We start from the raw sequence: 27,583 nt of genomic DNA, 5'->3' as shown, positions 1-27,583 counted from the left end.
AGTCCTCACTGGACCATACAAATCATGGTTATGGCTGCTTTGTGGTTTTGGTAAATCGAGTGCAGCTAAAAAGCAAAAAATATCCAACCTAAGGAATTCATGTTTAAGGACATCACGAAGTTATATCTGCAGCAGCAGCTGGCAGTTGAGACTGAATTCTATATCTGAATATAGAAAAGGAATTGAATAAGGTCAGCAGTAGAGAGGAAGAGGTGGTGAATAGCACCTTGTGGGCTAGCTGAACCTTCACTGATTGTTTAGTCAATGCATATTGTAGTAACACACCTCTTTTTTGAGTATATGGGTATAACTTAGGTAATTTGCCCACTCTTGTTGGTTGTCCCTTTATCTTTTTTGAAGTGCGTTTGAATGTGTTGTACAGCAGCTTCTCCTTTTTTGCCTTGTGTATTTCACAACAAGTACTACAAAGCCTCTGACCATTTTATGTTTCATGGTACAGCAGTTATCTCTTCTGATGACCGTCTTCAGGGTGAATCTGCTCAACTTGCTGTGCCAGGGGATTTACAATATAATCAATGGAGATTATATGTGTAAGCCAGTCATGCACCAAATGAAACTAAACCCACTTAAACCTGATTGGTTACCTTTGCACATAGTTTTCCATCAATGCCTATGTAAAATAAATAGTTTCGGAGATAAAACCATACCGTATTATTTTAGAGAAATATTGTACCTGAAAGTGACTGTGGGATGACAGCAACATTTGGATTTGACAAGTTTGCAGACAGACTGGATATAATATCTAAAAGTGATGGACATTTTAAAGCTAATTCATCTTTTACAGATAAGGAGCCTGAAGTTTATTTGTTTTTATATTTTTACATATTGGTTTGAAACTAGCATTTAGCTTAGCAAAGATTTTTATTGTTCCAAGTCATTTTTATGACTGAAATTTCAAAATTACCCTTATTCTTTATAAAAGCTGCTTTCTTTCCTCCAGGCATTTTCATTAGTAAAAGAAACCAAAATAAAATGTAAAGACTGTCCAGGTTAAGATGAGACCTTAAACTTTTAAAATCATGCTGAAAAGAAAAGAATAATATTTGTGAAACAAGAAATTGTTGCTTTCTGTCCCCACCCAAGTTTTCACCTTGGGCCTTGAGATTTTGGAGAGATCCTTCTTTCCAAAATCATTTCAGAACTGTAAAAAGAGTAATCAGTTATCTCAAAACTTCTTATTCACAGTCACTGGACATGCTGAGTATATACTGAACTGCTTTGAAGTTCAGGTTTTCTTGAAAATATCTTCAATAAATGAATACACTAGTAGGAACCTGACCCTGCAAATACCGCCCAGAGGTCAGGCACTTGTATTTTTAGAATAATGGGTCTGATTTTTTTTTTTCTTTTTTTAAAGAATCTGAGGGATTTTCTTAAGTATTCAGAAGTAATCCGTTGATCGGTCTCCTTCCTCATACAGAGATGGCATAAGGGCTCTAGTTCACAATGCCATGTGGCATAATCTACTTATGCCTGTACTGCCTGTAGAAAATGTGAGCCAAAACAACATTCCAGTAGTGTGAGTGATGTCGAAATTCATGCCCTAGTGTGAGTTTGAGCAGCAGGTTAATGTAGCTTTTGGTCACATGAGACCACAGATAAGGTAGTGGTGGATGCATTCAAAAGTCCTGATCTTATTTGAAAAAATACTTTCTTGATCTCTTCATATGTTTTTATATCAGATCTCTACTCGTTACTCTAAAGTTCTGGTAGACTAGACATTTAGGTTAAATGCAGAACTAGCTTTCCTCAATACCAGTGTAAGAAACAGTAATGTTAGTAAATCTTTGGATGCTTTTCTTTTTGCAGAGGACTGCATGGCTTCATGACGTGTCCACGGAGATTTGCATTACTGTACTGAGCCATGACAAAATTAAGAGTGATGGGTTTTAGCCTGTGGACTATTAGAGTAAATGCTGATGTCAGTCCACTGCTCAGTTCCAGTTGCTCTGCTCTACCCCAATTTAAAAAAAGCCTTTGAAGATTTCATAATGGTAGGATTGCAAAGGATATATTGTCCAAGTAGAGATTGTACTCTGATTAATGGAAATAGATCTTCAGAAGGAATGGAACAGCTAGTACTGAGTGTCTTAGTCTCTTCTCATACTTCTGTAAATGACATAATAAATATCTTGTGTCCTTTAGTTCAGATACATGAGAGATTCCTTGCTTATCAGGTCTAGAAATCATCAGCTAGCAGCTGTCTTTAAATTGGTTTTGGTCTAGGTACAATGAGAAACCACCCAGAAGCCATACTTAAGTATTTCCATAAAATTATTTTCTCCTTTTGGTGTGTTTAAGTAAACTTTCCTAGCAGCTGAGTCTGCACAGAACTGATAACATCTCTAAAATATCTTCAGCAGAAGAGATTAAGTTCTAGAAAAGAAAGGTATTCAGAAGTTTATTTTATTGTGTTACCCTTCATTGACTTGAAGATTAAAAAGATTCCTTGTGTACTGTTAAAACAGGTTCAGGTAGTGATATAATGTTCTTTTCTATTTAACCCTTTCCCCTTCCCTGTTTACTTTTAATACATTTGCTACTTATTTGCTGCCCACTAGAGAGAAATCATTGTTCTACAATAGAAATTTTGCAGGTTCTACTCTTCTGTGCTAGCAAACTATTTACAAGCTATCTAACATTGACAGAAATGGTCCTGGAAGAAGTCTATTTACTGAAATAACTGAATACAAATATGTGTGTATTTATAGATATAAGCTATCTTTTAAAACTGAAGTATTGCTTCATTTGTTACATAATAGACACAACTTTTATAAACTGTCCCATATTAAAGGGAAATTAAAGATATCCAAGCAATACATTTTGACCTGATTTTTTTTAATGAAAATTTTTAGAAGTCTGGTTTTAATATGTCTATTTTTATTAGTTAATATGTTTCTAAGGAATGTATAATAAATATTCTGAGCCTTTCCTGCTCCCACTGACAATAAATGGAAAATCTGTATTCATGTCATTAGAATCAGTACCTCATTCATAAATCAGAAAATACTAGTTACTCAGTGATGATTAAACCATGATCATTAACTTTTCACCCTCTTTTAAAGCCATCTTATTTTGTATTATGTTTCATTCGAAGGCTGGCACATTTTTTTTAGAAAGGAACAGGTTTGTTTCACAAAATAGACAGTAGTATATAAATTAATCTGATTTCTTGCCTTCACCAAAAGCAAGACTCCACTTTTAGGAGGCATTGATAACTGTAGCAAATGTGGTAAATCAGTGATGTAACAGGAAGCTTTGTTCCCAAACAGTGCATGCTGTTGATTTTTTTCCTCATTCAACATCTTGTCAAAGCAAAAATGTATAGTATTATAGTCAGAGTATTATGTTAATTAAATATAATTTTACATAATTTAAACATATTCTGTGAATTTCTTCCAGGGCTGTCCTTGATAATGTTTGATTATATCCTACTAAAGTTTCTCTTAATTTCTTCTATAAATACTGCTCATGAATTTTATCTGCCTTAATAGAAGGACTGTGTACCTTTCATTAACATAGATTAGCATTGTCCCCAGCTTTTTCTTTTTGGATTAAATAGTCTTTGGTTTTATTTATATGAATATACTGTCAAAATCTGTGGCAGAGGTGGTGATATTGTGAACTGTGATGGTATTTTCTTAAGTGATATTCTTATGTGTGTATAAAAGCGTATTTTCTGGTTTACTATGTGTTACTTCAAACATATAGTACAAACACAGTAGTGCTTTATATTCGTACTTTACCAGTATGACTACCCACATAGTTGTTTCTTCTGTTATTAATTGTCATGTGTAAAGCAAATTATAGTTCAAGTTATAAACTATATCTAACCACTGTTTCAAACTATACTTTTAGTGTCCCACAATAAGAAGCCTAAAAAAACATTCATGATTCCTTCTGTTAACATAACTTTCACCGAAGCAGCATCATTGAGGAAACTGCTGGACATCTGGTTTAATGCCAATTTGTCTGTGAGCAGTTAATTTAACTTCTGAGACTTTGTTTCCTTATCTGCCAGAAGGCAACAGGGGTATTTACCTACTCCATTCCTGGGACTAATTATCTGTTCTACTTCACTGGTATTAGGCTGTTGTGGCTCCCCTGTTTTCCATTAAGCTGAAACTAGGGTAACAAATTGGAGCAAGGTAACTTGGAGCTCTGTAACTAGAAGAGGTTAGGAAAGAACTCAGATCGTACTGGCTGCCAACTTTGTCTGAGGTACTGGGACACTCAGACCTGAGATGTGCCTCCTTTCAGAGTTCACAGGAGCATCCTTTTTGGCTGTGGATGACTCTCCAGGGTCAAGCTATGCCTTTGATGTTCTGCTCCTGAGGTTCCCCTGGGGAATGCAGAACAGCTGTGACACTCTAGAGAGAGTGCCACATACCTGCTCCCAAGACAAGGATGTTGTCATTCCTGTCTTAAGAGCTAAGCAGCGCGTCTTCACTCACCACCAGTTGGTTTGCATCTTGCCTCTTTTTAGTAATGCCAGAGGAATGGTGAGGAAGGAAGTCTCTGTACATCCTGTTCCTTTTTCTACAGCCCTGTCCTGTAACTGAGAAAACATCATGTAGTCCTTTTATCTCAAACTGCAGCTGTCACGCAGAAGTGCTGCAATACTGAACACTTGGGTTGGACCAATTTGATCGAAAGCAACTCTGTAAAAATATTTCATCCAGTCCTAATAAATATCATAAAAGTGTCTTGAATCACTTACTTGCATCGCATAACTGCAGTGGGTATAAAATTTGAAGAGAAACATAAGCCAGGACAGAAGATTTTTGCTGTGAGAACCAACTTGGTTTTGGGGAGGACCAACCCATCTTGAAGTTAACTGGATGCCTACCACCACTTTCAGTGAGAGTAGTAGGTTTGCCTTCAGGAAGGATATTTTGTGTAGGTCAGATGGTGGTCACTCATCAGAACTTGTAACTGAGAACTCGGAAAAGATATTTGCCTCACTGAAAATTCATCTAACACCAGGACCAAAACAGAGAAGTCCTGGCTTTTTCCAGTTTTGTTCATTTTGAGTGCAGTGTCAGGTAGAGTTCACTGTGAAAATACAGAGGTCATTATAGAAAATAACACTTTTTTAGTGATCTGTTTGTGCTCATTCTTAAACGTTACATTTTTATTATTTTAATACAAAGTCTGAATCATTACATAATGTATTCCAATTAAAACTCTTTGCTGAATGATTGCCTAAGTGAAAAGAAATTCCTGGATCCTTGTCTTGTTGTGGTGCACTGTTTTAGTTAGCAGATTTGCTGATGGAGAAAGCAGCAGTTATGATAAAAGGGATTACATAAAAAAGCTCCCGCTGAGAGTCCATGGCACCTTACAGGGTGATACCGAACACTGTAGTCCCCAGGGCAGGTACAATAATTAGCTGCAGGACTGGCACTCGGTCTGAGGGATTAATTAGAACTGGAGGTGGTGTTGGGGGGAGGTAAAGCAGCCATAAAGAGTGTCAGGATCACTCTGGCCTGAAGCCTGTGTGATTTGATGTGAAATAGCAGCAGCTGGCTGTAACCTTAGGAAGTGCAAGTGAACAGCAGGTGGTAATTCCTGTCTCATTTACCATGTCTTCACAGGAACATGTAAGCTTGTGCAGCTTGGGTTTATTGGCAGGTCAGAAGGAAAATCCTAAGGAGGACTGTGACATTTACTATACTAAGCAAATGCAATAGTCAAAATGGAGTGTACACAGCATAGAGTAAAACCAGTAATGCTGTTGCTTAATGTTATCATACTTGCCATATGACAAGGTTATGATGACCTTATAATATTGACCTCATGTAGACCAATGCGCAAAGCTGAATGTACTGTGAAAAATCTAGGACTGCTAGTGGGAATTACATCTTTGAAGGCTGTGATGGATGTAACAGAAGAACTATTTCATCTAAGTAAAAAATCAGGCAGAGGGAATGATACAATATTCTGGCACCCTTCAGTTTTCTCAGTAGCCATTGTATGGGGACGAGTAGTATATCTACATTTCCAGGTAGGTAAGCAGGACACTGCATTATGTGGTCACATGCCTGTTAGCCTCCACCAAGCATCACGTTTTGCTTGGCGTTTGGGCAAAAATTGCAGTGAGGCGTGCAACAAATGTGTTAATTTAGAAATTGTAACCAGCTAGCATTTCAGGGTGAGCTTGAGTTGCTGTCAGCAGAGGAATTTAGTGGGCCAGTGGTCGCTGTTGATCACTGTAGTGTTTTGTATTCTGTGAAGGCCTCCCAGGGTGTAGAACAAGAGCCCTTCCTATGTGCAGTTCAAGAATCAAACCAAATAAAGAGAAAATTGAGTAACTTTGAATCCATCGTTGAGAACAGCTTTAGATAGACAAAAAATAAAACAGATCTAGGGGATATTTGCAGCTATATTTATAGCAGAGTGACAGGAAAGGAAGAGAACTCATTTTGTGGGAAGGATAGCTCTTTTTATGCCTTTTTAGAAGCTCATTGTGTGCCAACATCTTTCATGGATGCCAGAAGATGCAATGCCTTCTAAAGCCTCCCACGCATGCAAAAACTATGCACCCATTATAGTTTCTTTGCTGGGTTCCATTTAATATTCCTGTGTTTCTGGCTCTCTCCAAATATGCATATTACATATGAGGAGATGATCCAGGTCCAGGCTGGCATTTCATGTCTCTGACCGTTAGGTCTGAGATTATGCCTGCTTTGGGCAAAGGAAAGAAAGCTTTGTCCTACTTGAGAACAAGCTGAAAGAAGTTACTAAGCTGCTGATGGAAGAATGGGGTTGTCCCCTTTTCTCATGTGTTGTTTATATAGGCAGAAAACTGCAGTACTGATAGCTACTCTTGAACTTGTCTGTGTGGTGCTGGGAAGCATTAAGAATGCTAGGGCTGGACTGTGAAGTGCTCTATGTAATTGTTTTTGTGTGGAAAGTTTGAAAGTTTACACAAAACTTTCAAAATTCTTTCATTTCTTCTCAAGAAAAAAAAAATCTCTCATGGCAAACCAGTATATTTTCTGACTAAACTCCTTTCTCAATTAATTCTCAGCTCTCCTTCGTGTTCAAGATGAAATAAATCAAAATTAATATGAGTTTTGAGTTTCCACTTTTTAAAATGTCAAATTGCAAATATGCTACTTTTAGAGGTAACTGAAAATTACTGTGCTGTAATCCTAAAGGCTGATGAGTAAAAATGAAGTTGTTAAAAGATTTTCTGTTTATCCCTTTTTTTTAATAAATGAGATTTAAATTTTATTGCTTGCTACTCAGATTTTAGTTCTTTTGTAGGTTTCTCGTTTGTACTCATTTCCATTACACGGGTATTGTAGTTTTATCTAGAAGAGGAGTGGACCATGTGCACACCAGAGCTAATGAGTCACAGATGTAAAGATTCTGGCACGTTACCATCTAATAACTTCTTTAACTAATATTCCATAATAAGATAAATGCAAATTTGATACATCTGTTTTCTACATGATGTATCATTCCAGTCTTAGCAGTGTCTCAGGAGTGAGTTTCTTTAAATGTTTGGAGTTTTAGCCTTTTTTGGTTTTGTTTTCTTTTTATTTGTTTCTAAAGAGGAGATTTCAGGTCATTGAGCAATGCATTTAGCCACACCACAGTTTGTCAGAATGAAGTGGGAAGGCTGGTAAAACTGCCACTGGCTTTATGGGATCCACTTACAGGGTCTCAGCTTCCTCATCTTACAGGTGTATATCAGGAATAAAGCTGCTGAATGCAACTCAAAGGTGCTAGTGAAGGACATGCATGCATCAGAAAGTTACTCTGCCTTTTTTTGTAAAGACCAGTGCGGTCTTTGGGATCCAGAGGATCTCTGATGTGATTGCATGTGGAGATGAATAGAGCAAATATTTGCCACGTTAAAAGAATCTGCTGCAGCTGAGAGACCTGGCAGGCTGCCGTTGCCTGTTGGTCCTTTCCACCAGGCCAGCTGGGCTGCAAAGGGCTTGTGCACTATGGCAATGTGGGTTGCCCCAGCAGAGCCTTCATGCAGGACTTCTTGGAAGCCACCTTGTCTGGCAGCCAGAGCCGGGCACAGCCTTCCCTTTCAGAGCTGCCAAGCTGCAACCCTGCAGCCATACAGTCCAGGTCTCACTGAGGGGCTGTGCCACCAGCTCCACCTCATAGAGGTGGCATATGTGCATGCATGCATGTAGGGAGGTTAGAGCTACCAGACCATATTTTATTCTGTGTTCCTCAGCCTGACGTGTCTCAGCCATTGAACAAGCCTCTGCTTCAGACAGTGTGCTATGCTAAAGACAAGGAGAGGACTTGGGGACTTCTTTCTTTTGGAGTTCACTGCTCAACTGTATAAGGTTTCAGCTTTATCAGAAGGTCTAATTCGCACCCTACAGGGCAGCACAAGAAAGGTGTTGAACTGAGAGCAAAATTCACCCCTTGTATTGTCACAGCAGGCCACAATTACCACACTCTTCTTTTTTGTACCAGTACAGTACAAGCTCTGCACATGTTGGTAGACTAGGATATGAGAAACCATATGCAGCATAGAGCGCTTGAGGGGAAAAATTTTGCCCTGGATATGAAAATGCTGCTATGTATATCTTGAAAACGTTGACCTTGGCCATTCTGGACTACCCAAGATCTAGCAGTAGATTGTTGTTCAGTGTTTATAATTGTGTATGTACTACCAGTTTATGTGCTGAATGTCATATGTTAAACAGAACATGAGGAGCAGGATGTTATTATACAAAGCGCTTCAAAATCCACCATCACTGCTGTCAAGTTCTGCAGCAATCCAGAGTCAAAACTTTCTGCATAGCTCTCTTGAAGTGCTGTAGCACTTTTCAATTTAAAGTGGCTCAGTCATCCACTGGCTGATAGTCTAACAACTGTCAAATGATCGTAACAATTTATTGTAATTTTAAGGAAAGTCACCTCTGTGGGACTGCTCTGTCTAAAATCTCTTTATATTCTTGTTGTGAAGTAACAACCTGCATCTGCACTGTAGTGCAAACCTAACTCTGTTTCCCATGTGACAGAGAGGCTGTTTCCTGTCAGTAGGCAATGTGGGGTATACTAAACATAGTGTTCGTTCTGTTTGTCTGTTAGTGAATTGTCTCTGTGATGTTTGTGTTGTGCTGTTTTGGTACCATGTTATGCTGTGTCCCTAGGGTCTGCCAGGCTTCCCCACAGTCGCTGCTCTGCACAGTAATCAGATCCTCACCGTCAAGGTTTGTGGCTGACATGTACCTGTTCAGTCAGGTCTCTCTGTATCAGCATAAAAGTGCACATGAAAAATTGTTTTTACCATGGAATACCAATGAATCCTTATGGTGGACCTAAGTCAACCCTCACCGCCTTTGCATTGGTATAAGTAGTCCTGATGCAGAGCATGGGATCAAATCTATAACTGTGTATAGTGTTAGCCCTGGAAATACCCACATTCCCCGTGATCTTGGTCAGTACTTTATTTTCAGATGAGATTTTTCTGTAGTTCTTCTTCCCTGAGGCGTACGGGAGTGTGGAAAATGTCGGTGAACTGTATACTGGTTACATGTAGAGTCAGCTATTTGTGTTAAATATCAGAGGTTTAATCTGTACATACAGATTTTTTCAAAGCGCATTTGCAAATTAAGCAGGAAGGATTGAAGCAATCTGGTTGAGCTGGAACTCCAGTCCTTATTAAAATGACACTATTCTTCATGGCACAATATGCTGGTTAGAAAATCTGACTGAAAGTTAAACTGGTGCTTTGTCTCTAGAAGCTTTGCTGAAAGAACAGCATACAAAAATACTGATTTTTAGAGCCCGGGTAATGAAAGAATTAATACATGTGAAGAATTCTCACAGGAAATCTGGGGAGAAAAAAGTTATGCAGTTAACTCATTGTATATGATTAATTTATACAGTGGTCTGTCCTGTACATTAGCGGTAAATTTCTTCAAAAGAAAATGCACAGTTTCTGTCAGACAGAAGCACCGGTTTATATTATTTTAGCTATTACAAATCTAATGAATATGTCTTTATTTCTTTCTCGGGCCTTCTGATGTCTATTCTTCAATTCTCTCATCTCTGATCTTCAACCTTTGACCTCACCTGCCTGATCAGATGGTGTTTCCTAAAATCAATCACGGGTTTCTCTCTGCTGATCAGCAGCTCATTAAACGCCGCCTCATTAAGGTAGTGCTTCATCTCACTGGAGTCTGGTTCTTCTTTACATTCAATTTACTCTTTGCTGTACCTTTTTGTCAGATGTCTTCTTATAGCAGGTTGTTCGTTTGAAAATATTTTGGAATGAAGCAACTGTTAATGATATTAACAATTAAAAGGCTATGGGTAGCTTTGCTAAATGACCCACGTTTAAGATGCAGTCAGCTTTTTTCAGTGGTTTGCAGTGGTGTGCTGGAAATTAAATAACTTGAGCACCATTTTTTGGTGTCTTTTTTTTTAAATGGGAAAGTAATATGTTTTGGTAACTCTCTTGAAAATTGGCTTTTACAAATTAATAGTTAAAAATCAATAAAAGAGTTAGCTAATTGTCACTGTAAAACAGCTCCCCAAAACAGATGAAAAATTATGTACAACTTCATGGAAAAGCAGTTATTTTCCATGCCCATTTTTGAAATCCATCCATGCATCATTGATGGGCTTGGAAAATTGCCGTGCAAACTGTATATTCTCACATGCAACTTCTCTTTTTTTACCTCAGCTTTGTTATGATTATGCCAATTGTGAAGCAAACAGCTGCTTATTGAAAACAGTTACTTGCTCTGGAGAACTAGATGAGTAAAATATTGCAAGGCTACCCCAAATTTTGGTATATGTCCTGTGGTAGGACAAGCAGTTTAGAATTCGAACCTTCTGCTCTGTGGCTGATTGGACTGGACAGATACAACCCCCTGGTCTTCAAGGCAAAGTGTAGTCTCTGCCATAAGCAGTGAAGAAGCCACTGTCCAGCTCGTGGCAGCTTCTTCCAACCTGTCTTGCGCTCTTTCTGGGTAAATCAATGTCTTTTTGTGTGGTTGATGCCTCTAAAGCAAACTTGTGATGAATTTTTTGTTGGTTTAGGGGGACCAAGGACAAGCTGGACCCCCTGGGCCTCCAGGGCCACCAGGACCCAGAGGTCCCCCAGGAGATACCGGCAAAGATGGTCCTCGCGGGATGCCTGGCATACCGGTGAGTTAGTCTGTTGCTGTCGTGGTGTCCAAATTCCTCTCAAGTGTATGCCAGCTCAGTTTCAAAGATGTTTTCTGAGGTAAGATTGGCAAGTAAGATACGTGGAAGCTGAACCACAGGCAAATTTCATGGTGTACCTGAAGTCCCACACACAAAGAGCAAGTTCATAGCAGCGCCAAGAGTAACACCTAGGTTCCTTGCCTCCCACCCCTGACAGTTTCCCCGCACATTCTAAGGTTTCTCAGTTGCTCATTGATGTTTAATAGCTGTGTGAGGAGGGTCTGCCCCTCTCCACAAGTAGTAAATTTTTCTACTCAGACTTCAAGATAAAGCTGAACTTGAGACATCATAGCATGGACAGGCTTGACTTCTCACTTCCTAATGATTTAGCGTCAAAAATCATGGAATTAAAGTAATAAACTGCTAAATGCTGCTCAAAGTATGATGAAGTTTGGAGTCAGATTCTGCCATCTTTACACAAGTAGAACAGTACCATTTTCTTTGGTTCATCCCCTATATTTCATTAGAACAACCAGCAGAATTCAGTATGTTGCTTATTGTTTGTTTTAGGCACAGGATCAGACCTACTGCCTTTGGCACTTTGTGACCTGATGATTAAACACTTTGTAAACAGATGCATAAACACGACTTTTTTTTTTTTTTTTTTTTTTTTTTAGCAAAATATGAGTATGGCTTTGATTTTACATTTTGTAGCCTCCTTAATTTTCGTTCTTTTGAAAGAAGTACCTCTCTTTTCATCATGAATGCCACTGTGTTATCAGTGTGGAAATGGAATCGCAGACAGGAAAGAGACGTGACAACTGAAATGCCACATGTACAGATGCACACCCCCCCACACACCCATGATAAGTAAAGATCACAACCGAGAGGACACATAGGGAACCAGCAAGGTGAGGACCAGCACTGGAAACAGAAACAGGTTTTTTTGAAGAAAAAGCATAGCTCGTTATGCGGGGCCAGGACAGGAAGGCATGAAATTTCCCTGCAGGGCCTTTTTAGGTAAAACCAAGAAAGAAAATATCTACACTCCTGCTCTGGCACTATTCAGGTTGCCTCATCTGAAATTGTATTAACTGTACAAATGTAATATAACATGATGATAATAGTAAGAGTCTGCTAAAATTTCCTGTGACAATCCAGCAAGGCTTGCCAGTTAAGACCTGTAGTACTATAGGGTTGCTGCTGCTGTTTTTTTGTTTTGTTTTGTTTTGTTTTTTACCACCATTGCCCTTATAAGTTCTAGCTCAAGGTTATGAAATGACATTAAAAGTCTGCTGCTTCCATTGCAATGCTTTACTTTGACCACCTACTCATTTCTTGTTAGTTCTGCAGCACATCAGGCTTTGAGCCTCATCTGGGCCTCCCTTGTGTTCTTTTAATGTGGTAAAATTGACTGCGGTCAGCAGAGTTGCTTCTGGTTTGATGTAGTGAGGGTGAGACTGAAACCAGAACCCATTTCTGACTGCAGTGATACCATTTTTATAATTCACGTACAAGAGGCTAGCAGAATCAGCTGGCGTTGCTGCTACAACATAACTGTGTTGCTTGGGGTTTTGTGCTTTTTAGCAAAGGGAACATTAGTGTTTCTCATAACAGGAAAGTAATGCATTTTATGCAATGAGGTCATTCCATTTTATAATAGTTCTGTAGTGATTTTGACTTTAGATGGCAAGAGAGAGTTTCTTTTTATAGTTTTTTAAGCTGTGGCTATCTTAAGCCCTATAGTATTATGGAAAATCTGTTCATAATACTGCTTTAGAATCAGATACAAACAAGCACTTAGATAGAAACCATCCAGATTGCTGACTGTTGTTACCATCCTGCTCCTTGCTACTGTCCTCTACCCTCAGGTTAATGTTGCTGATCCTCAAAAGGCTTGTTCCACCATGGCTATGTGATACACAGTCACGCAGGAGAGCTGTAAAGGGAAAACTTAGCTGAGAGATAGTGACAGCTTTGTATTTTTAAAAGGCTTGCATGGACCTTTGAGCTAAAGAGTTGAACAACAAAACAATAGCCGCACTGTGTTATGAGTAGGGACGTTGCAGCATCACAGCTATAGGAGGATGTGCTTACAGTGGCCAACCACCATTAGAAGGTAGTCATTTCCTCTTTTGCAGTGCTAGGCAAAGCAGGGGCTTCTCTTCCAGCCTGTCCTTCTCAAGCAAGGAGCTTTACAATCACCAGAGCTATAAGATGATGTTTTGGCCCTTGCTTTCCCCCATGCCCATATACTTGCTCTGTATCCTGAGAAAGTCAGGCAGCCAAGGTAGCAAGGCACAGGGAGCAACTCCAGCAGCCACCATTACTTCTCTTCCACAGTGTAGCAGGGTTGAGGAGCAGCCTGTGTGCCCACACATCTCTGTCTGTGCCTACATGTCTCCATCTGTGCCCACACATCTCCATCTGTGTCGTCACCACCTTGCATTCCGGAAGTGTGCATCCTGTTACAGATACTTAAAGCTTCTAGAGATGAGAATGTGTTGGTTTCTCGGGCAGGAAATCTTTAGAGCTGAGGAGGCAGAAATGTTAGGGAAATGCTGTTGGGCCTATTGCCAGCAGAGAGAGCACCAAGGAAGAGTAGGGGTGTAAGAAAGGGTTGTGCAGCCTTCTGCTAAGCCTTTCTTTGGATGTCAACAGAAGAACCTGTTGGAACCAGAACATACTTGCCTTCCTACAGAGTGATACCTAGAATAGGTGCCTTCCCTTTGCATCGCACAGACACCAGCACAAAGACTTTGAAACTTTAACACCTCCAAAAAGAAGTAAAAGAACAAGGTTTTTTGCCGGTCATAAGACAATAGAATATGATAAAAATTCTTGAAATTATTTCACCATCATTTCCCAGCATTTATGAGGATATCTTGATGCTCACTTCAGGCTGTGCGATTGGTGTATACATAAGTTAGCAAGGCTTCAGAGTGAGTTGAAAAGTCCAACAAGCTTGGGTAATTAGCTGTCAGAAACCTGTGCCTGTGTGGTTTCTCTCTCCTGGGTATCTCAGTGTGTTTGCAGATGCTACATGTTTGCTTCTAAATGCAATGCACACATACCCAGAGAAGCAGTTCTGATTCTTTTCAGTTGCCAAGAACAACATCAGAACAGTTCTCATCAGTTTTTTGACAGGTTTTCTTTTATGACAAAGCTGCTAAAGAAGATCCTGCAGGCTGTGCTGATACAACAGCACATGGACTTGCCCTATGCTCTGTTGGGTTTATAAGGGAGTGATCTATAAACCAGATGACTGAAATGATAAGAACTCTGGTTTTTGGGTGGGTATTTTTAGCCTATATTGTACGACTGATACATTTTACTGTCTCTACAGACAGTTGTATGTGTTCATATGGGAAGAAGGGGGAGAAGATAGATTCTGACTTTATGTAGAGCTGTGCCCACAGAAAGAGAATACTTTGGAAAAATGATGGGTTATCATTTTGAAAGTCAATCCAGGTATTTAACAGCTGAGTAATTATTGCATGGCTTCAAAATACCAATATTCATGGGTTTATGGAACATGATAATTTGCAACAGTAAGTTATACCTGCTAACTGAGGTGATGACACAGAGCAGTAATTTTGGAATATGTAAACAGTGGGATTCAGTGCATACGTGAAAATAACCTTTCTCTGTGTCCTTTAGCACCACTGACTGGAATGGAATATTATGTTTGGAACCAAGGGACAGAGTCAGGACACCAATACTTAACTGTTGCCTCGAGAACTATATCATTACATGATTGTGAAATAGTACTTTGCCTCTTAAAATGTCTGAGATTTGGCCTACTAGTTTAAAAAGCAAAAAAGTAATATCTTTAATGTGCAGTCAGCTGCCATACCTATTTAAGAATGGAATGTTTAAGATACTTTATTATTAGGTGGAAAAGTGAATTCAATGCATATTACTGAAATTATTCACTCCTTTTTTTATTTTAAGGGTGAGCCAGGAAAACCAGGAGAACAGGGATTGACAGTAAGTGCTCTTCTCTTCCAGTTTGCTAAGAAACTGTAACAGATACATTACATATACACTTTTTAAAATGTGAAATTCCAAAAAGCTTTATAGCTGTGTATTTCCTAACATTGCTGTGTCACAGACTATTTGAAGCCTCATTTGTGAAGAAAACATGAGAAAGTCAACGTCCTCTTTTTACATACAGTTGCCTGTCATATGAGGCCAACTTCTTTAAGCTTGCAGAAGTAGATGGAAATAAAACAGCGAAGGGCACAGCAAAGCAAAAAAAAGCCAAGCCAAGTGTTCCCAGTTCCTGGCCCCCACTTATCACTGTCTCTGAAGTTGAGCTGTTTCCACCTTGAGACCATTGAGCAGCACAAGAACCATCTACTTGTTTTAAGGGCCAAAATCCCAGCTGTCTCTGTGGCAATAGCTCTGGCCCTTTGCCTGATGGAACAGTGAAGATGCAGCACGGCATACTGAAACTCTCAGAATATTCTCCCCTCCCGAGGTTTTGTTTTTTTGCTCTGTGTGTGTGAGAATGTAACAACCAAATGAATGCATTTTTTACAAATATGCAGATATGGGAGTAGATGTTTCCTGTTGCATCAGGAACTAATTAACCCTATTCATTTGGAAGCAAATTGAAGCTCCACTGGTGGTAAATCAGCTTCAGCCACAGGGTAAGGCATCAGAAGTTTCTGCCTGTCACATATTCCCAGAACTGTGAAACATGCGGTGGTTTTTTTTTTTTCCCTTAAGATCTCTCTAAACACTCATGGTCATTCTTATTTTTATGAGAGATGACAGAATTGTAGCCTGTGGCATGTGGTTTTGATTCCTGAATGCTTCTGAGGAGGAAGATTATATGCTTGGCAATCAGTGCAGATATGATTGCTATCTGTTTGAATTTATGAAGTTTTAAACAGGTGTGATGATATTTTACCTCGACAAATTGCAAAACATTTTGAATTGACAAAATCCAATATCTTTTGGAAGAAAAAACTACGATTCTGAGACTCAGAAATACCTGCTGAGATCAGGCAGTTAAAGTCCTGTACTTTTTCATTTCGAGATAATGGTTTAAAAAAACCAAAATCAAAGACTCCCAAAGGTACCACCTAGTGTTTTAGCATGCTTCCGGGCTCTTTTTTGTTCTGTCCTTTTGGTTTCTGAGGGCCTGTTATTAAGAGGTGTAATAGCTGGGAAGGGAGGCTTTTTTGTTTGTTTTGTTTTATTTGGAATATTATCCTGTTTGACCTCTGGACAAAACTCACTCAGATTCTGCAACAGTGTCTTCCTTCTATTCAAGACCAGATCTTCAGGGTCACAGAATCCCTAAGGACTTTTAAAGCAAAACATAGTCTGTCACCTTTTAGCCTCCATGTTCAGAAGATTCCCACTGCTCTAACCATCTGTGTGTAAGAACTGAAGAACTGCTACTGATCTGTTTCTCTAAATGCAGGTGTGTTTAAATAGGGAGAAAAGGTGTTTTAAAAATCATATCAGCAAGTCTGAGTTAGAGAAAGATCCCAGATTACATGAATTTCCAACTCCAAATGCCTGCTCTAAAAGTCAGTCTGACGGCTTAAATATTAGTATGTGTATAGATCAAGTAAAAAGCATCAGAGTATCAGGGAGGTAATTAATTTCTTTTTATTCTTGTTGGTGCTTCTGACATACTCTTTATGCCAGTACAGATTTCCAGACTCTCTTCCCTGTGGAAAGTGCTACAATTATTCAGTTGCTGTCTAGCTGCTGCTGACATCTTCCATCATGCATTTCTGTACTCAGATCTCTATTTCCATATTGGAAATTGAGACACTACTGCAGAAATGGCTGATTTCCCAACAAGCATGCTGTAACATTGTGTTGCCAGAGAAAATAGGTATAGTTTGCTGTGGAGAACACAGGCCTTTGCCTACCTGAGATTCTTTTTCTGCATTATCCACATATTATCCTTTCAAAGTAAATGAAAATGGAGATATCCGCCCGGAGGAACTTCTATGTTAATTCTGCAGGAATTCTTTTGTAAGGACTTGCCTTTCTTTCATACCAAGAGTCTGAAGTCCGAGTTAGCTTCCTGTTTTTTCTTCCTGATGAAATTGAAACTGTGAAGTCAATGGGTCCCATAAAGTACTACCAGTCCTGGTCTTCCAGATGTCCACTTGTTGGGGTGTACTGTGGTTTCCTACTTGCCCACACGTCCAGTAAGAAGCATGTACTGTTGCATGTACTCTGGTTCTTCGTCCAGGATGGAGGCAGGATACAGCCAAGGAAAGCACCAGATGCTGTGAAACAATCCCTACAGTTTGGATATACTTGCTGAAGGTTGTGGAAGCTGAAGGCTATTTGTAGCCTGTGGGATCACACTCAGCAGCTTCAAATGCCATGGTGCTGTTCAAGTGAAGAAGAGCTGCAAGCTTGACCTCTAGATTATAATAATGGGGATAGAAGCTTTTCTCTTTCAAAAGCATCTTTAACACCCGTATTCGGTAACATGTCTTGATATTTCTAGATGAATGTACAGGTTATTGATAGAGCCAGTAAACTCCGTTTTAACTTGTGAACCAACAATGGCACAGCTTGAAATTACTTAATTTTCTATTTTCTCTTCTTAGAAGAAGTGGAATAAATTTCTTGAAGAGCACAAGATAGTAGATAATGAGATAACAGTGTTTTCCAGCTTGTGTCTCAGAATGTACCACAAGCCTGTTACACACATTGAGCAACTTGTGACCTACTCAAATAATGTGTGCCTTGAATCACAAAAAGTTGAAATAATTTTAATGCATTTGGAGTTCTGGGAATGTTCATGTTCTCCTTTCAGTGAAACAGGAAATCCAGTGGCTCTAGTGAAGACATGGCAATTTACTCCAACTAAGAATCTGCTGCCATGTTCTTCTTCATTTGTAATGAAGTTCTGTGTCAATAAAGAAAAAGAAAATCATGTTTCAGATGTTGTTGTGAGAGAGGGCAGTAATAACCTTTCTCACTCTCAGGCAGGGGAGGTTTGCTTGGACCATATACAGAGAATGACAATGTTTGAGTTCTCTGGCATGAGTTCTGCTTTGGCACGAGAGAGCTCAACCTGTGTTAGGTGCACAAGGGAAATTTGCCTTGAAGACAGGGAAAGGCTTCTCTTTTTCCCCATTTCCAATGTAAGTATGTCTGGGTTGGGGTAGGGTGGTGGGAGGAGAGGTTTAGGAAAGCTAGTTGTTGCTTACAGGGGTCTCATTCCCTGTTGAAAATCTTTCCAGATTGTCGGAGTGCCAGTGTGCTTCTGTTGCTCTTCTATCCTTGTGGTTGAGATGTTTGGGAGAGCTGTTTGCAAGGTTTTTTTGACTCTGTATGTTGCTGTGTCAGGAAGAATCTGTTTTCTTTTTGAGCCAAAAGAGTTCAATTTCTTTTTAGGTGAGATGGAGGCTTAGGTTTAAGTTAGAAAGGTGTGACTGAATGCATCTTTAATGTTAGAAGGAAATGTAAGAATGACTAGTCAGTTGCAATTTGTGTCTCGTTTCCATGGCACTTAAAAGCCCTGCAGATCTACTTTCTACAAGAGTTGAAGCTATCATACCTCTGTGCAGAAAGGATTAAGAGAATTCAGAGGGAGGCCAAGCAGTGGGGCGACCAAAGGGATTAAGTTTTGAAATGTTATGTTATGTTTGCTGTGTTATGCATAGCAAAATGTATGCTATGCAAGAGGGGAAGGCCAGTGGTTTCCTTAGCTTTTCAACCTTTTCAGTTAAAGTTGTGTCCTGCCTCTTATAATTCATCCTTCTTCCCATGCCATTTGTCTGCTCTTCCTGGTGATAAGAACTCTTAAATACCATACAAGAGTTTTTCTGTTTTATCTTCTCATTTTCAGAATTAATCATAAATGAATTTGTGATTCTTTTGTACCCAAGAGCTAGGATTTCTGGTTGCAGACTATTCATGAGAACTTGAAGTGAGTCAGTGACGGGAAATCTCAAAGACTGACACTCTTAGATTGACATTTTCAGATTCATAAACTGCAATAGGCTAAAGGGTGTGCATGGGGTGTTTTTGTTTCTAATTTCCACGTGGGAAAGTTTTTTGTGCTTTTATGTTTAAAGTATTTTAAACTAATGCATAGTAACAAAAATTTGGAAGATCAAAATTTGCAATGTTTTCAGCTCCTTGGAAAAGAAGTAAATTTAAACATGTTCAGTGTACGAATCAACCACTTCTTGTCACTGAAAAAAACCCATATATTATTTTATCCCCCAAAATTGGCTTTAAAGAGAGATAAGTAATTTTACAGATGTTTTGCATGAACAGAACACTCCAGAATAACCAGAGAATTCAGGTAAAGGTGTCTCTTTGCAAAAGAAATCTATACTATAATGATTAACCCAAATGCAAAATCCCTCTGCTTTAAGATATATTGTTTTCCAAACTAGTAGTTTTGTGCTTATACAGTCTTGCTGGGCATCTGTTCAAAAAAGTAAGACCTAATGTTACTGCTTTTACTAGTTATTCAGAATAAGGAGGATGTTCTTCCAAGGGATATTGCCATTTCTGTGAAAGACAGTGGGAAAGTGTAATCTTGCAGTTAAGTCTGCAAAATGTCACATCTTTAAAATGAATTAATACTAATTTTTCATCTCAGGTTAAAATGAACAAAATGAACTCACAGGGACCAGGCAGAACTGACTGGGAAGTGCTGCTGGCTTCAATTCAGCCTTTCAGGCCAATGGTCAAGGCCAGATCTTCAGCTGGTGTGAATCTTCATAGCTCCTCTGGGAAACTACTAATTGTGATTTTTGTTTTCAATGGCCAGAGTTCTGCAGCAGCCTTCTTTGTTTCATTCTGGTAGCATGTTCATAGTAAATTTTATAAGGTGTTGTTCTTAAGCTGTTTGGCTGCAAAAGTTTACTAAGAACTAGCAGATGAAATGGAAATTCTCAGCCTGTGCCTCTCACAGCAACTATTCTTATTTTCCCCAATACAATTGCATTGGCCTTAACTTACAGGAAATCTCAGGAAAAATAGTTTTGTGCATTGTAACCTCTGTACTTCAGTAATGGCTGCCACAACAATGACTAAGAGAATCGTGATAAGAAGCTGTGCCTGAGCACTAATTAATAGTTATTGTTGCTCTTTCCATCAATTAAGGTAGATAGCATGGGAGGGGGGCTCTGCTTAATCAGAAGTTGTATGAGGTTTCCCATCATAGTTAATCTGTTTTCTTAGCTGGTCATTCTTTTATCTAGGTGATTCATCAACACTACAGCATTGCACATTTCAATACTAGTACTCTAGAAATTGCAATCTTGATGAAACACTCCTCAACCGTGCAGGAACACATTTTCAGAATTATATTGTGTGCCCGTTACACACAGAAAATCGGATCAGTGGGTAGAACACAGGCTCCACTGAAAAGCAGATGAATACTTTATATGAAACCTGTGCTTTCCTCTTCATGTACATCTGCTAGTTCAGGTTTCCTTAAGTTCTTAATGCTGTTAGACTGGTAAGAAATTGGTTTGTGGGAGTAAGGAAGTGACCGTCCCCCTGTACTCAGCACTGGTGAGACTACACCTCGAATACTGTGCTCAGTTTTGGGCCCCTCACTACAGGAAAGACATTGAAGTGCCGGAGCGTGTCCAAGGAAGGGCAACAAAGCTGGTGAAGGGTCTAGAGAACAAGTCTTATGAGGAGCAGCTGAGAGAGCTGGGGTTGTTTAGTCTGGAGAAAAGGAGGCTGAGGGGAGACCTTATCGCTCTCTCCAGCTACCTGAAAGGAGGTTGTAGCGAGGTGGGTGTCGGTCTCTTTTCCCAAGTAACAAGTGATAGGACAAGAGGAAACGGCCTCAAGAGGCACCAGGGGAGGTTTAGATTGGATATTAGGAAAAATTTCTTCACTGAAGGGGTTGTCAAGCACTGGAACAGGCTGCCCAGGGAAGTGGTTGAGTCACCATTCCTGGAGGTATTTAAAAGATGTGTAGATGTGGCACTGAGGGACATGGTTTAGTGGTGGACTTGGCAGTGTTAGGTTTACAGTTGGACTTGATGATCTTAAAGGTCTTTTCCAGCATAAATGGTTCTATGGTTCTATTCTAAGTGTTTAATGATTCTTATAGGCACCAAAGGGGAAATATCTGTTCTCAGGGACAGTCTTGGAATTTCTTTTGTCCCATAGAAATATAGACACAGTACCTCCTAGAGGCCTTCTAGCTACAAAGAGCTTTTACTTTACATAGGAAGTATGGAAGTTTAAAAAAACAGGACTTTTTTTTTTTTTTGCAAAGCTTTGGAATAAGAGAGTTTTTGTATGACAGTGTATTGCACCATTGTGACGTATTTTGCTGTATAACTTTTTCAGTATACAAAACCAATCACTTTTTCATTATATTTTTGTTAGGCATTTTCATTTGGTGTTTGTACTCACTGTCCATAAACTCTGATACCTTGTAAAACAAATCATTACTGTTGCCCCAGACCTGCAAATTGAAAGTGCCCAAACTTTCTGTTTCATACATTTCTTTAAATGTTAAACAACTGAGTCACTAGAAGTTGAATACAAAAACACCTTGAGAGGCTGTTGCCAGTGTATCACACCCTGAATTACTGTGCTTTGAAACTGCAACTTTAATCTTTACAGGGCAGAATTATTTCTTGTTTTGCAGCTTGCTAAAGCACAAGGAACAGAGTAAGCTTAAAAGGAAAATATAATTGTAACATTAGAAGGGGGGGTCTAGGAAGAATTCTGGACTCAGAACATTTGTTCTAACTACATTTAGGTCAGTCTTTTCCGTTTTTTTGTGGTTTTTTTTTTTTTTTTAATTTATTCCAGATAGTTATTTGTCAAGGCCCAACTGAAGTGTCCAACTTCATTCAATCATTTCTATGATGGCAAGGTTTGATATGATACAAGCTCTGGAGGTCTGTTGATTTCAGAAAACAGTGATTGAAGAATGGCATTCATAGTGGAAATATTTTACCTTTTAAAAACACAGTTGCATAGAAGACTTTTATAAACATTTGTTTATCCTTGGTTACCCAGTTTTCCAAGTGCTTAAGTATCATCTCCAGAGAAACACAGATAGCAGTTGAATTTCTTCAGAGCAACGCACCTTCTTTTTCCATCCTTCTATTGAGGAGCTATTTGAATGAGAACCTAATTCAGTAAAGCCCTGCAATAGCTTGTCATAGCTGCCTAGCCAGTTTACTCAATTGCACGTGATGGCAAAGGGTTCTTCTGAAGTGTTCATGCTATCTGAAACAGTGAGAACTATTTTTATTATATTTAGTTATCTTTCTATTCTGGGCAACTCTCACAACCAAAATTTTCAGCCCTCTCAGTTGAAGTTTCTCAGTGAATGTGTGTTAATTTAAAGAAAAGTAGCGTAATTTTCAAAAATGCAAAGCAGTCACTTCATCCAAACAATTTTCATGAGCTTTCATTGGAATTTTTGAAGCCTAGATGCTCTCCGTAAAATGAGGTTTTTAACACTAGTCACCAATGGTGTAGGAGTTGATTCTGAGCATCCCTACATGGAAACTCTGGCAGCTTCCAATGATACAGGCAAAAGACAAATAGTTACTATCAACATCATCTGCATAGACTATTATAGAGTGATTTGTTGATCAATTATGGATATCATATATATAGGCAAGAGGTGAAAGAATTCTGTAGCTCTTGTCTTTTGTTTTACCTCCTTCATATTGCCAGGGATGATAGTGACAGAAGCTAAGTGACAATATATTACCTGTGGTAGTAGATCGAGCCTCCAACTAGTGAAGATTACCGTGTTTCATACGTGTCTGGTCACTGCAGAGCAGAGGCTTTGGGCTTGAGGGGAATGAGGTGGGGAGCAGTGGTAGCAGCTGTCTGCACTGGGCTGCCTGGACCCAGTGGCAGAAGAGCTATTCAAAGTGAAGTTTAGCTGAGTCTGCATTTGCAAAGCATTGCTTTGGTTGTACTGGAGCAACCAGCAGGGCCAGTGTACAACTGCAGCTGTTATGGAACACAGAACAGTTGAAGAAAAAGAAAGAAAAAAACAATCTAAGGAGTTGGTTGGAAACCTTCACATATTTCTTGCCTTCTGCTCCTGCCTCAAGACCTACATAAGGATTTTGATCGCTGGTCTTACTGTCTGTTCATCAAGTGGGGAACACAACACTCTCCCCAGTTCAGTAGAATAATCAGGGAAAAAACATCTACATGGTCATGCTGAATTTCCTGTATAGAATCTTCTAGAAACTATCAATTATACCTCTAGAAATGAACTTAAGACTTGAGAGTTTTTTATTTTATCCCTTCATGTTCCTCTCTTTCTCCCAGATTGTATTTACTTGCTTATTTCTATCTCTCCAGTGTGATTCTGTGCCTTGCTCAGAGAATGTAGGTAACATAGGAAATAGGCACTTTACAGCAATTCTGGAGTGTTTTACAGTTTTTTTGAAGTAATTTTCTGTTAGTAATTTAATTTCAGGTTTTCTGTTTAAGTGGCTGCTGGCAGGCTTATGTGGGGGAGGGATGGGAACTGTCAATGGATCAGCTGCTAAGTTTCCAGTGGCTTTGAGCTTCTTTCCCAATGCTAGGGAGCAGTGCTTTAAAGAAAAATTGTTCCTATTCAACTATGTTTTACAGTTTGAACATTCAAAGGATAAGAAGCACTTGTTATCATGTGTAAATTGTGAAATGTATCACTTTAGGTAAGCTTTTAATTGCAATTGGTTTTCTGAGCATACCTTTTCTGAAGGTAGACGTATTGTTGAGGACTGTTCTTGTCATCAAGTGGCATGGTAGCTCAATGGGCATGAGACACCAGAGCCATTTCCAGTCTGAGTAAAGGCTTAAGTACCAGAAATGGAAAACTGCTAATTGTATAAAATATTTATTAGTAAGTATCTGCTGCTTCTTTTCTCTGAATGATTCATTTTAAAGGCACAATAAGAGCAAGACTATGCTACTATGTAATTTTTTTCTTATTCAATAACTCCTCTGGAGGAGCTGGAATGATGGCAACAGTGAGGGGGAAATTCTGGGGAAAGATCTTTTCCTGGAGACATCTGCAATGTCTTGAATTATATCCATCCCACAGGCTGACAGCTGCAAGCACCAGGCACAAAGCGCTCAACAGAGCAGCACATTTAACAGTTTACTTTGGGGGACAGTATTAATAAGTGAATGATCATTTTACCTTCAAATAGTAACTTTGTATTGAGGGCTCCCAAATGGTAATTTAATATAGCTGAATGTCTTTAGAAGGTTTTATTAGCTTCTTAAGTAGTTAGAAACTGAAGAGGCAATATCCATTCGTTGGACATAAAAGTAGCAGCTATGAGCCATGAAGGTAGTCTTCAGTTGTTCTGTATTCAGTCTGGCCTACTGATGGAGGGATTTTTCTTAAGACCTGAAATACCTCCAAAATGCAACTGGTTAATATGCGAAAGGTCAACAGAAAACTGATGCCCAGGATGTAGACATTTGGAGCCTATTTAGTAACGGTGGTGTAGGAAAGCTCTAGTTTGAGCATTAATTTCTTGGAGTTTTTAAGATGTTAGCCAAATTTGCATCTTTCTGACAGAAGAAAGGGAGGACTGCTGGTTCATCACCTCCCATAGTGTCAGGCACTGGAAGAAACTTACTTCCTTCTCTGGAATAAAGGGAAAAAAAATGTTTGTGGATTATGTTGTTATATCCATGGTTCCTTACCCAGCAGGTCACTCTCACCTACCAACAGCCTCTTGATCTGTTTTATCTAGTTTTTTAGCCATCTTCAATTTTCTTGGAGACTGTTTGCAAGCAATGCTTAAGAAATAGGCTGTTCTTCCTTTACCACATTCAGTATTATTAGTGTCCTCAGCCTCTAGCAAATCTTAGGGTTAGAATTCAGGCACTTACTGAAAAGAAGACCTGATTTGAACAGCAGGTTTTTTTGAAATGCAGTGGGCTGGGGGATTTTTCTCCAGTCTGAAAAAGTAGATGATCACTCTACGGGCTGCTCTGATCATCACCAGTGCTGAGTACTTGGGTACTTGTGCTTCCTTTTGAAGACAAAGGAGTAAACTTGTCACCCTGCACCTCACAGGTGGCTTTCCATTAACAAAATCTGTCCCTACAGTCAAAAGGAGATGCTTACAGGACCCTAGTTCTGCTGAGACAATCAGGCAAAAGTTTCAAGAAGCAACACTGATCTATGCTGTTGCAAGGTTTGATGCCTAACCTTAGACATATGAATCCACATTTAAAACTGCAAGGCTTTCATCCGCATCAGTGGATCCAGGACCCAGAATTACCACCAGTGGAGCTTTTCCATGTTAGCAGTTTAATGTTGCATCGGAGCAATGTTCCAACAAGCCCTGCATCTACCAGCAGGGGAGGATTCTGCCTAACTTCACACTATCTTAAGAATAAAATTGGCCCTGCATTTCGAAGCAGCAATCCTTTCGTTTTTCTGAATAATTGCAGTTCTGATATCAATCAATTCTTTTATTTTTTCACACATCAGAAGCATTTGGATTCTCCAGTTTTGGCTTTTTGTTTTGCACCCTCATGGACTCAGAACTCACCTTGCTTGATATAGCCACCAGATTGCACCCACAGGTTGTACCAGCACCCATAGTAGGAACATGGGGAACAGAGTGCGTAAGAACTGTGGTGGACATGGTCTGGTTTTTACCAAAACAGACTGCCAAAATGTCAAAGACGTGGTTGGCTGATCTATTTCCCTGCTGCCTCCCCTCTCCAGTGTGGCCACAAACCACCTGGGTACTTCAGAGACGCCAGATGAGAAAAAGGTCCTATTAATATCAATGAGACTTTGACTCCTGTATGACATTAAGCAGTTAAGCTTTCCTGAATTGAGATATCTCTTCCTGCCTTCTCAGGTCATGGGGACAAAATGGTGATTCTTTACTTCCTAAGAGCATTCTTAATGATTTCTGAAGTTAATGATGTTTCTCTTAACTTGCAAGTGATGGCACAGATCACATGTTGGGTAAAACATAGTCAAGTATGCTGACACCTAGAAGGTGAGGAGATTTGGAGGCTTATGCTTCTATCTATCTTAAAAATACTTGTTTGCATAAACCTTGTTTTTATGCTGCCGAGCAGATATATTACTGTGGACACACAACTCGCTGTTAGCTGGTATCAGAAAGAAAAACCACAGTCGTCTTAATGCTGACAGATTTGTCAGTATTAGAAGAAACAGATGGGTTGGAAGAGAAAAGATTAGAAAGGGGGAAAATTTGAGTCTTCCAGTTAGTAGTTAGATCAGTTCCAAAAGAGAAGAGAAAAGATCCATTGTGCATTTTGAGCATAAAGTTTTACTTTTCCTTGATGTATAAAACATCAGCTGGTTTCAGTCCAGGATCAGAATGCTTACACAATAAGACAGTTTTAATTGGTCATTTCAGTTTAAATTGGCTACAGTTATGATGTTAATTGAATTGTTTTCCCTTTGCAGGGACCTCAGGGGCCTCCAGGACAAAAGGTATAGTATAAACAACAATGCTGTGAAAGTGATTATTCCTCCTGGTGCCAAATAGCAAGCAGAAAAGGTGAATGGAATTAGCTACTGTACACTGCATTGAATCAGTTAGTTTAGGCTCTGAATTTTGTTTTTGCAAAATGCAGCTGTATAATGTGAGACATCAAATTTCTCATTTCCCCCATCATAGGAAGTTCAAGCAATGCAGAGCAGACTGTTTTCAATCTGTCTGCTTTATTTTCAGGTGAAAAGGTCACTATAATTTTCTTATTCATGCACTGGTACGACTAGGAAACCAAAGTTAAAACGTTGTGAAAGGTGGGAAGATAGAGTTTCTGATTAAATGCATGTCCTTTCTCAAGTAGATCAGTGCCATATGACTAAAAAATTGACCAGGAGAAACAAAGGACATAGGTGTTGCTGATAAATGGTGCTTGGTTGGCGATGTTCAGGTGGTCTGCCGGTGTCTTCCTGTTCCTTTGGTAACCCAAGACCTGACTTCCTGGGAATGCTTTCAGCATTATTTATGCTCATTAAAGCTGACTGCCTCAGTTTGATGGAGTGCGTTTAGGATTTATGGAATTACACCATTAAAACAGTCCTAGATATATCAGCAATAACAGCTAGTAAGTGGCATGTTTCCAGCATCTCACCCACGCACCACCAAGGCAAGTCATTTTCTAGTTGATTTCAAAAGATTAAAAAGTTGTATGGAAGATATTTAATAAAACAGGCTTAATTTGTATAAAGAAAAAAAGAAAGAGGAAAGGAATAAATAGTATTAACATATGTGAGAAGGATGCCACCTCTGTTTTTCTTCTTCTGAGATATTATTCTTTAAGGTGAAGGTTTGCTTGCATCTGTTCAAATGGAACTTTTTGAACAAAAGAAAGAAAAACCTGCTGATACACAAAAATGTAATCCCAAAGCATATATATTGGTGGAATTTTGTCAACTGTGAGCTTGTATAGAGTTTGCAGG

At 39.2% G+C, this 27,583-nt stretch overlaps 1 protein-coding gene across 1 annotated transcript in view; it reads left to right on the top strand.

Annotated features, from left to right (window-relative positions):
- COL25A1 (collagen type XXV alpha 1 chain) overlaps nt 1-27,583 on the top strand; it is a 325,074-nt gene that overhangs the window by 221,294 nt on the left and 76,197 nt on the right. The window contains exons 10-13 of the mRNA XM_050896370.1: nt 10,096-10,167; nt 11,056-11,163; nt 15,118-15,153; nt 26,579-26,605. Coding sequence (XP_050752327.1) covers nt 10,096-10,167; nt 11,056-11,163; nt 15,118-15,153; nt 26,579-26,605 — 243 coding nt within the window. The remainder of the gene's footprint in view (nt 1-10,095; nt 10,168-11,055; nt 11,164-15,117; nt 15,154-26,578; nt 26,606-27,583) is intronic.

The sequence above is a fragment of the Gymnogyps californianus genome, chromosome 4 (assembly GCF_018139145.2).
Source record: "Gymnogyps californianus isolate 813 chromosome 4, ASM1813914v2, whole genome shotgun sequence".
NCBI lineage: Eukaryota > Metazoa > Chordata > Aves > Accipitriformes > Cathartidae > Gymnogyps > Gymnogyps californianus.
This window is presented reverse-complemented; position numbering and strand designations above follow the sequence as displayed.